At 34.8% G+C, this 11,294-nt stretch overlaps 1 protein-coding gene and 1 pseudogene across 1 annotated transcript; one reads left to right on the top strand and one right to left on the bottom strand.

Moving 5' to 3' along the window:
- The first annotated feature begins 2,136 nt into the window (after positions 1-2,136).
- On the top strand, positions 2,137-3,048 carry LOC131048657 (mogroside IE synthase-like). The gene has a single exon (XM_057982696.2). The coding sequence runs from the start codon at positions 2,137-2,139 to the stop codon at positions 3,046-3,048; it is 912 nt and encodes a 303-aa protein (XP_057838679.2).
- A 2,145-nt stretch (positions 3,049-5,193) lies between these two features.
- On the bottom strand, positions 5,194-8,241 carry LOC131035416 (UDP-glycosyltransferase 74D1-like; annotated as a pseudogene).
- Positions 8,242-11,294: the final 3,053 nt, after the last annotated feature.

Here is an 11,294-nt window from a genome sequence, read left to right as displayed (position 1 = left end):
AAAAACTTCTGGAGTTGGAAAAAAGGGCCGATTTCCTTAGCAAAAATAGAAATAGTAGTTATTACTCAAGCTATAGTTTTATTTAATTTCATGAAAGAAAGAACCATATCAGACTGTGCCATTAGTTGCCTTTGTTGTGAGTTTCAATCTAAGTGAATGTTTAAAATTCTATGTGCAAATGAATTTGATGTATTGCTAAAATATTGCATAGCTCTTATAGTGCCCATTTGACTGTATGTGATTGAATCATTATTTTTTACTCTTCATTTGCTTATATTGAATAAATGGATGTTATATCATGCTTGTTTGGGAAATCAGTAGGAAATATTGAGTTAGTAAGATATGTGTTACTCTCTTTGGCCTTGATAAGCATATCTCACAAAAGGATATGAAATTGCATGATGTGTTTGAGTGACCTTACATACTATGTTCTATTTGTCTAACTAAGAAAGGAGTATGTTGGTATGTGCCTCTATTATGGGATGATATGTTTCTGGATTCCAACTAATACTTCAAATGATTATAAATTTTGGTGTATCGCTTTAGGTTTAGATTGTTTTTTGAAGATTTAATCCTTCCCTTTTCTACCCCCTCCTTTTTTTTCGAAGAGACAACTTCTAAAATTCTGGAGGTTGTTCAGTGTAGCACATTTGGTTCCCCAATCATTGAACTTCATGTAAGGCTGTTATCTGGAAGTAAAATTTTAGAATCAACAATACTAAAATAAAAGTTGTTAGTTTCTACTAGGTATGCAAGAGTAATGCATTCTCTAGTTTTATTAGTTAGTAACAAATGAACCAATGGGATGCTAGAATCAAAATAGTTTGACCAATTTTTATAATCTATATTTTTCTACTTTTTTTAACATCAAAATTAATTTATCTACCATTCTATCAAATGAAAGTTGTGAACAATTTTATTAATTTGATGTAAGCAATGTAATCTTTAACTTTTTTCATTTTGATTATAAAAAATTAGTACTACAAACTTATTTTCATGTTTGTTTTTTATTTTATTTATTGTCTTATTTGATAAACGATATTATTTTTATTCAAAAGGTTGTTAGCCAATGAATACAATTTATTTATTTATACATCTTAGGGGAAGTGTACCAATAGTCGTTATAGCTAACTTCCTACACACACAAATCCTATAATGGTATACAGGCCTGGAATTTGACTGTTTTTTCACTTTTGGACCGTATATGACAGCCCAAAAAATTATTAGACCGTATGTATTGACATGCTATATTTTTGTAAAGACGTACATATGACATTTCAAATAATTATAAAACCGTAAAAAATTATAATAGATAATATATATTATATAGTATTATAATGCATAATATTGATATATATTATTTTAGAATGTTTTTTATAAAAAATATAAATTTATTTAGAATATTTTAAAATGGTAAGATATTGTTTCTAATTTTAAAAATATATATTAATATTTCTTTTAGGATAGTTTCTATTTTCTTATATGAATTTGGAAACTTGTATAATTGAATCAATTTTAAAATATTTTAATATGATTTTTCAGAATAGTTAAACTTGTGATAATTGAATCAATTTTAAAATATTTTAATATGATTTTTAAGAATAGTTTGTATATTTTTATATGAATTTAGAAACTTAGTAAATTTAAATTTTTACATATTTTTAAGAAGATTGTCAACAAGATAAATTTAGAAACTTATCCTAATACATAAAATTTAAGATTTTGTCGTATATTAATTTTTTTGACAACTAATATTTTTTTTAAAACGTCAAATGAAAGTCATCAAAACAACCAAACCGTAAAAAAAAATTCATTTGACAGGTAGGGGTGGCCGTCAAATTCCAGGCCTGATGGTATATGTTAAAAGTTTAAGCAGCAGAATGACTGAGGTATAAAGACGCACTTTCAAAAATAAGATAAATTAAGTAATATTAAACAGTAACAGTAGTTTTAGTTTAAATTTTACATTTTTGATAAGTAGATCTGTTTTTTCGATTCGCCCTCTGGTTTTTCCACTCTCTCTTTTTATCCCCTTTTTTGGGGGGATTCTGTAGCGTTCTCATTCAAAACATTTCGCTTTTCTTACAGAATTTCTAATGGTTATATTCTATAGGTGAGAAATGTAAGAGCAGCAAAATGCCTCAAAACGTCATCATCCCTGGCCTACCTGAGCTGAAATTGTCCGATTTACCTTCGGCATTCATGGATACAAATGGCTTCCTAAACTATTATCTTCGCCAGTTGGAGAGCGTGAAGGATGCCTCGTGGGTACTTATCAATACATTCTATGAGCTGAAGCCTGAGACCATCAATTCCCTAAAATCAACCTCTCTTCCTTTCCTCCCAATCGACCCTTCCATACCCTCGGCTTTTCTTGAGGGGGGAAATCCAGAGGATAGGCAGGTGGGCGCCAATCCTTGGAAAGCCACCGACTGTATGAAATGGCTGAACAGGAAGCCCCCGCTTTCGGTCTTATACATTTCATTCGGCAGCATAGCTGTCATAAGCCCAGAGCAAATCAAAGAACTGGCTGTGGGTATCCACCAAAGTGGCCAATACTTCCTGTGGGTCGTCCGAGCCCCTCCAGGACACGGTCACATTGGTGAACTTCTGCCCACTGGGTTCTTGGAGGACACCATGGAAAGAGGCTTAGTGGTGGAATGGTGTTGTCAAGTGGAAGTTCTTTCTCATCCCTCTGTGGGGGTGTTTATGAGCCACTGCGGTTGGAATTCTACCTTGGATGGGTTGAGCTTGGGAGTTCCTGTGCTCACTTTGGAGATTTGGACAGATCAGCCCACCAACGCTAAATGTTTGGCGGATGTTTGGAAAACAGGTTTGAGAATGAGAAAGAGAGAAGATGGGATTGTGACAAGGGACGAGATTCAGAGATGCCTAAGAATTACATTTGAAAGCGAACAAGGAAAGCAACTGAAAACCAATGCTCTCCGGTGGAAGGAATTAGCAACAAGTGCTTGCAGTGAAGGTGGCTCCTCTGACATCAATCTCAAGCAGTTTATCCAGGAGATCATTGCCAGAGACATACAGTAGTTTTGTTTTTTTAGTAGAGTATTTTTCGGTTAGTATAATAATGAAAAACTTCTATTTTGAAAGAGAGGTCACAAATTCAAATCTTACAAAAGATATTTTATATAAGTCTCATTTGTAGCACAGTTAGGTGCCTCTTGAATAGAATACATAGTAGTCTCATATTCTGAAAGTCTTGTCTATAACACAATTAGGTGCCTCTTGCATGGAGTAGAGAGTATTCTCATATTCTAAAAGTCTCATAAGTAGCACAATTAAGTGTGCCTTGCATAGAGTAGAGAGTAGTCTCATATTTTATAAGTCTTGTTTGTAGCACAATTAGGTGCCTCTTGCATGGAGTAGAGAGTAGTCTCATATTCTAAAAGTCTCGTGTGTAGCACAATTAGGTGCCTCTACATGGAGTAGAGAGTAGTCTCATATTCTATAAGTCTCATTTGTAGTATAGTTAGGTGCCGATTTCATGGAGTAGAGAGTAGTCTCAGATTCTATAAGTCATTTGTACACCCAAAAAGCTCATTATTCATAGTATTCAAAAACTAAGTAGGCAATTATTCATAGTATTCTTACTTAGACACATGGCACTTTATGTGGTCTCCATCCTCTTGCCTTTTGGAAGAGCCTACTTTAAATTGTTTAATATCTCATATTCTATCATCTCATTTGATGTCCAATATATGCATCTTAAGCACGTTTTCATATCATTTTTACATAATGTTCAAATTTCAAGTGGTTGAACAAGAAGTAGTTGCCTTGTTGCTTTGTTGTATGGCAAACTAATAAGGTATCTCTAAATACCACATGTTCCTAGTCCTTGGAGAAGGAAGAATATAGAGAAATTAATGATTAATTAGTCAATTACTAAGGTGATTATCTAATTACTCCAACACACTCTTCAGATCAACTTAGGGAGAACCTAAAAACCTAATGATGAATGCAATAATGGATGCACAAATTCATAAATGAATGTATCTTGGCTACAAGGCTTGATGAGGTACCCATGTACAAACAAATGGAATCTCTCATAATTGGAGAAATGGAGAAATCTAAATGGGAAAAAATTCCTCTACAAAATAGAGAAAATAAAATAAATACACTAGTGAAAGAAGGATAGAAGGACTCAGTGTCACCCCCCAAGAATTGCCTATATCCTGCAAGTACAATAGATGTCCCCCCATATGAGAGGAAATGAGGATATGAATCCCATGTGAAGAATTAGCTCATTTTCTAATGATGAAAGCTTGAAGATAAAACATGATCCACTACTTGCAAAGAACATTTCTCCCCTAGGAAGAAACAAATCCCCTAGTGATTAGAGAAGCCATTGCCATAAATTGGAAGAATTAGGAATCCAAATCCAATGATGTGAGCCTCTACATGTATAGACCACCCACATACTTGCATATGTTATTTTAAAATATCTCCTTAGAGTTATAGATTCAATCAATCTAAGCAACTAACCTAAGAGAAGTTGGTTCTAGTGATTAGACCAATTTCAAAATAGTGTCTATGAATGCTAGAATCTTTATAAGTAATATAGAATCAAAGATCACAATTAACATGATTAAATAGTCATTTGTGGGGAGTTTATATCGATGAATTAGGGTTTAAATCTACTTGATAGTTGGGACAAAAAAAGTAGCACATGAGATTAAAACATGAATCTTATAAATCTCTCCAACCAATCTAAAATAATTTTAATATCAGAAATATAATTTTTAATAATAAAATAAATAGTTCTAATATAATATTAATATTAAAAAAAATATTAGTATTCTCAAAATTCAATATCTATGTCTATCCTCATTTAATTTTTAAATAATTATTTTTAACCAACTTTTACAAAACTTATTTTAAATTAATCATATTTAACTGCTTGCATCCATTTAGTATCCTAAATTATTTATGCAAAGTACTTATATTTCTTAAGAGCAACTTTTTATTGAATGAAATGATTTTATAGTTCAAGAAAGAGCAATATTTTTGTTACTACTTTTGGATTAGATTGTGAAAGAGCAATAACAAGAACTATTATGGATTGTGGAAAGCTAATATCTCTAATAACAATGTTTATCAATATATACCATACTTTTTTATTTATTAATTAAACAGAAGATTTCCATTTATTTCTAATTTTCAATTTAATTATCTTGGATAAAAAAATGATCTTATCCTGGATAAAAAAATGATCTTATTCGGGTGGGCTTTCCATATCATGCCAGCTCTCTACACATTAAGGACGGGTCCTACATAAACATCCGATGCCTACGATTTATCAAAGAAGAATAATTATGCATTCCCACATCTATGTAGTCTGTGGGCAATTATTTGGCTTTGGAAATGATCTCCTGTGCAAACGCGTTCAAGTTACTGTGAGATGAACCTCCTTCGCTAGCAGAAGATTTCAATAATTCCCTCCATTTCAAACCATTGTTTCTTAGCTGTTTTCCCTCTTCGCTTTCCATGGCCATTCTGATACATCTCTCCGTCTCATTTCTCCCCACAATCCCATCATCTCGCCTCCTCATTCTCAGCCCTGTCTTCCAAACATCCGTCACAAACTTAGAATTAGTGGGCTGATCGGTCCAAACTCCCAATGTGAGCATGGGAACTCCCAAGCTCAGAGCATCCAGAGTAGAATTCCAACCGCAGTGGCTCATAAAAACACCCACAGACGGATGAGAGAGCACCTCCAATTGAGCACACCAATCCACCACCAAACCTCTTTCTTTAGTTTCCTCCATGAATCCCGCAGGCAAAACCTCCGCAATGTGATCGTGTCCTGGAGGTGCCCGAATCACCCACAAGAAGTTTTGCCCACTTTGTTGGATGCCCACAGCCAGTTCTTGGATTTGTTCATCGCTTATGACCAGGATGCTGCCGAATGAAATGTATACAACGGACAGCGGAGGTTTCTTGTTCAGCCATCCCATGCAATCGGCCGCCTTCCAAGGATTCGCCCCCACCTGCGTGTCCTCTGCATTTTGATCCTGCAGAAAAGACGTGGGTATTGAAGGGCCGATTGGGAGGAAGGGAAGGGAGGTCGATCTTAGGGAATTGATTGTTTCGGGCTCTAGCTCATACACAGTATTTGCAATCACCCACGAGGCATCTTTCACAACCTCCAACTGCCGTAGATAATAGTTGATGGATCCGCTTGTTTCCATGAACGCCGAAGGTAAATCCGTCAATTTCAGCTCAGGAAGGCCAGGGATTATGACGTTTTGAGGCATTCTTCCACAATCCAATCCCTCTCCTGGAAAACAAAGCCATCACCAAATTCAGAATCAAATCTACCATTTGAAAGATATTACAGCAATCAAGGGGGTTTACAAGTAGAGATTAAGGACTAGGTGTATGTAAGTCTCATGTCTGCCCAAAATTTCTCCTTCCAAATTCATAATTTCTTTTACAAATTGAAAAATAGAAACGCATTTACATGCTCCAGTTCAATCAACTATTCTGTAACAGTGCATAAAGATAATTAGTTATAATATAGTTCTCTTGGAGGCAAACAAGTAGTAGGTTGTGTGTATAAAGGTAAGTCTAGTCTTGATTGGCAACGGTACAGTTAAGATTCCAAGAAACATTGATCAGAGCATGTAAAGTATAGGAGATTAGTAAACATTGAAAGATGGAATATGCAATTGTCAAACTAAAAAAATGTTAGAAATCAATTTTTGGTGTATTGGTGAAGTGAAATGATTCTAAATGAATCTATCGAGTATCAAGTTTTGTTAGTCAATGTTTCAACGTGATAAGGCAAGAATCTAGCATTGTGTTTGGGATAACTTTAAGGTAATGGATAACCTTCAATCTTTGGTTCTTAGTCAAAGAGGTGGGATTGTATTTCAGGTAACATTGACAAAATGGATAACCCTCAATCCTTAGCTCTTAGTCAAAGAGGTGAGATTGTGCCTTGGATGACTTTGACAGATTGGATAACATTCAATCTTTGACACTTAACCAAAGAGGTGGGATTGTCCCTTAAGTGACTTTGACACAAGAGATAACCCCAATCCTTGACTTTTAACCAAAAGATTTCAGCCTAAAAATTCTCATATCAAATACTTCAATGATTATACTAAGTGACTTGGACAAAAGAGAGAACCCCAAATCCTTGACTTTTAACCAAAATATTTCAGCCTAAAAATCCCCATATCAAATGCTTAAATTATTATATTAAACCTTCCAATAAAAAATAAATAACATGGTAGAAAGAAAGTTTAATCTGATAGTTTAATTTTCATGAGTCATGGTTGCTTAGATTTGAAAGCTCCCTTGATAAGATTCCAAACGAAGACAAAATTCGATGATATTTACACTAAATTCACCTCTACTTTACTAGTGATCTAAAAAAACATCTTAATTTTTTATTCACCTCTACAACTTGGATTGGCCTAGTGGTGGAGAATATGTGTTCTTGAAAGAAAGGTCACAAATTCAAATCTCACAAAAAAAAAAATGAGTACAAAGTAAAGGTTCCTTTCCTTGCTCTATTTTTTATTTAAAAATTTTGAGAAACCCTAACCCTAATAATAAAATAAGCAAAAGATAGGTAAAACCAAAGCCCTAAAAAAAAAGACAAGTAGTACAGAGTTCGGAATCGGACCGTTTTGAAAGTGCTGATAAATTGAGAAAACAGCAGCAGACTGCGTCCAGAACAAAGCCTGAGGAATGTTCAGTTTATTTGCAACATCTCGAACCCAAGGAAGAAACGAATTGTAGATTATGCAGCAGACTGGTGGAGTCGATGGATCAAGCGTTCGAGTCCCGAGCCGTCCATATTATCCTGCATGTGCTTAAACACTGCGGGATTGATGTTTGAGTCGAGAGTGGAATCATCTTCAGGAAGACCGTCTGGAATGCATTCAAAACGTATATCCAGCTTCAGGCGTTGCAGAGATTCTCTGGCCTGTATTACTTTGCGATGATTTAAGTTAAAATTGACGAAGGTAACGATCACACCTCTGGAAGCCAAATTCTTTGAAAACTGTAGCATGGGATTTGTGTGGCCTGTTGCTGGGTATGATATCACCACTACGTTACCCTTCATATTCCTCTTCCTCCCTCCATTCATATCCATATCTTCTTCTTCTATTCCTCTTCACTTCAATGGCTACAAAACCAGGAAATCACAACCAGAACTCGAATCGCAGGTCCTTTTATATCCAAAAAAACAGATTCTGACACCTCCTTGTACTTACACGCACCAGGTCCTTTTATATCCAAAAAAACAGATTCTGACACCTCCTTGTGCTTACACTCACCAATTTGTGCACTCAAGTGAATTTGAACGGTCTTCCATGAATAGCCATCATATTTGACTAATATTGGGCAAGAGTAAACTTTAATAAGAGAATTACAATCCAAACAACTAAACTTTAATAAGAGAATTACAATCCAAACAACCTTCTTTTACCAATCTTTATTAAGCTTATTCAAATATGAATCCAATTTTTGTACTATTTAGAATAATTCTATATAGTGACTAGTTTTCTTTAATGTTGGATTATGTATAGGATGGAATGAGACATCAATATACAAATTGTCATTAAAGAAAACCAACCACTATATTGAATTATTTGTGTGTTTTGGCATTCTAGAGTTTGATTTTTTGGGCTTCCTTTTCCTACTTAATAGTCATTTTAGCCTATGAGTCATTTGAGTCTTGGAACACTACTTTTTAGAACATTTAGGTGTGAATAGTGCTCATCTTTATGATTGTTTTATAGCATAGAGCTAAGAAGAATATTAAAGTGTTGTAATTGTGCTTGAAATAGCATTTACAAGCTCTTAGTAAGTCTATGAAGTGGATACATGTTGTAATAACCAATATGAAATATTAAGAGAGTGCAACTCACATTTTGGTGGAATTTTTATGTGTGCAAGGGGTTTCTTCATGCATTAACATGTTTTGTCCCCATTTTAATTGTATTTTCTTTAATTGTTATTTTTTAGTACATATGTAATTATTGTTATAGAGTTCAATCATTTAGATTTTCTCATATTACAACTCATTAATTTCCTTAAGTTGATAGCTATATGAGAGGAATATCCTTCATAGTTTATAGATCAGGTATTATTAGATCATGTTCAAATTCCTTATGGGGATTATGGTATTGATGTTATAAGCAAATATGTAATTTTATGCCCATAACCTATTTAAGTAGAAATAAAAATATTGTCTCTTGAAGGATACATTGACACTGACAAGTGGAGCAAAGAAAATTTAAGAGGCATGAAGAGCTAATATGAGTTTGACTCAGAAGTGAAGCTCCTTGATATGGAGAGTTCCATGGCTCCTTAATATGGAGAGTTCCATGGTTCCTTAATATGGAGAATTCCATGTGGAGCATTTATCAATCCTCAAAGATCATGTAAATCTTTATGCAAGTGCTTAGATAATGATTAGATAAATATGCAATGAAGGAAAGGAAAATCCTAAGGTACAGAAGAGTCTCCCAAATAAACCTCTATTTAAGGTGGATGTTAATAGTGAGATACAACTGATTGAAAGTGGTGTGGATGTGGAAAATATGGACAATGTTTCACCTCCAAAGAATGAGCACCCTTAGGTACCCAAAAAGCATGACCATTGAAAGTAGAAGCAACAAATTTCTTCAATGTTTTTTTCTAATGGTGAGGATGATGAATCTAAATCTCTTTTTTTTCCTTGTTAGAAGAACTATTGCAATATATAATGCATGCATGCAACTTAATAAAAATTATATCTGAGCACCCTTAGCAAGCATCTTAGCTCCTCTTGTCATCTTGCATCCCTCATTTGACAAAACAACCTACACAACCACATCATTCAACTTGCTCATTGAAAGAAGGTTTCATGCAAAACCTAATATATGGAATACACCGTCAATTCCCTTCACTCTATCATTAGGGAATCAAATCTTAAATCTTCCACATCTAATAATGCTCAAATGAGAGTCATCATCCAAGTACACCTTCCCACCATCAAACTCTTCATACTTTGGGAACCAACTCCTATGTGAGCTCATGAGAAAATATGTACCGAATTCTATCAACCATGCATACTTAGATGCATGATGGGACCTGGAATTGTAGCAACCATTGCTACAAACTTCATTGGTGGTCAGCTTGGTGTCAGTGTGGTAGTAGTTGGCTCCTGGGCTTGGATGTCTGGCTTTGTTCGGTGAGAGGGTTGTCTTAGGATCTGGATCTTCATTTTGATCACGAACAGGATCTCGCTCTTCACAATCATAATCTCACTCTAGAACTACTTCATCAACATAAACAAATGTTGTTAGTGGGGGTGTTGCTAGTGTAGCTATTGTTGTGTGTGCTACTGTATATGCTACTAGATATGCTACTGGGCATGATAGCTATTGGTACGCTAGGCATGGCTCTCGATCAGGCTCTTACTTTCAATCTCTAAAATCAAAATCCTGATCCAGAACTGAGGACTCTTCATCTCTATCTCGAACATCATAATCTATCTTTGTTATATATGTTCCTATTTTTGCTTCCTATACTTGTTGATCCAGTAGTCCAGTATTTTATCCACCAATAATAGCAACATCACCAGCAGAACCACCAGCAACCCACCCCAACTATAGAAAATCTATTGCAGTTACTGATTATTAACCTCCTATCTTTAATAGATTATTTGATCAACAAATATTGGAAAATAACACAACTACAACTTCACAAATAAAAATAGGCGGAAAGAAATATGTAACACAATGACACGATATTTCCAGACAATTGTCCCTGGAAAACCTCCGAAGGGAAAACCAGTACTGCAGATGAGAAATATATTAACTTCAACAAATTAAGAGATACAAAATTCCTTGCCTCTCACTGGCAGAACTCCGACAATCTCTCAATTTCTCCTGCTAATATTCTTGCACTGCTATCCCCAACGCTATCACTGCCCCCCTTGCTAACACCGCAAGACTATTTGCTAACTCTGCAAATAATTCACAAACTTCATATTTTCCAAATGACCCATGACCCCTTTTTATACTACTCTGTTGGAAAACCAACAACCGAGATTAATTCAAACCAATAGCTGAGATTAAGACAACTCAATAACCAATAACTAATTTTGGCTATGAGGTGTCACCTAAAAAGAGCCACTATTAAATAACAATTGTTTTTATCCTAACAATAGGATCTGACAAAAACAACCATTTTCTAATTTCTGGGTCAGGACGAACAGCTGTCCAAACTACCCATACCTAATGCTGCTATTTCTGGGTCAAGACGAATAG

Source organism: Cryptomeria japonica, chromosome 1 (genome assembly GCF_030272615.1).
Source record: "Cryptomeria japonica chromosome 1, Sugi_1.0, whole genome shotgun sequence".
NCBI classification, from domain to species: Eukaryota; Viridiplantae; Streptophyta; class Pinopsida; order Cupressales; family Cupressaceae; genus Cryptomeria; species Cryptomeria japonica.
Note: the sequence above shows the minus strand (reverse complement) of the source record. Positions and strands in the feature narration are given on the sequence as shown.

Bases quoted from the DNA above. Each gene is read 5' to 3' on its own strand.
- LOC131048657 (XM_057982696.2), top strand. From the start codon at position 2,137: ATGCCTCAAAACGTCATCATCCCTGGCCTACCTGAGCTGAAATTGTCC.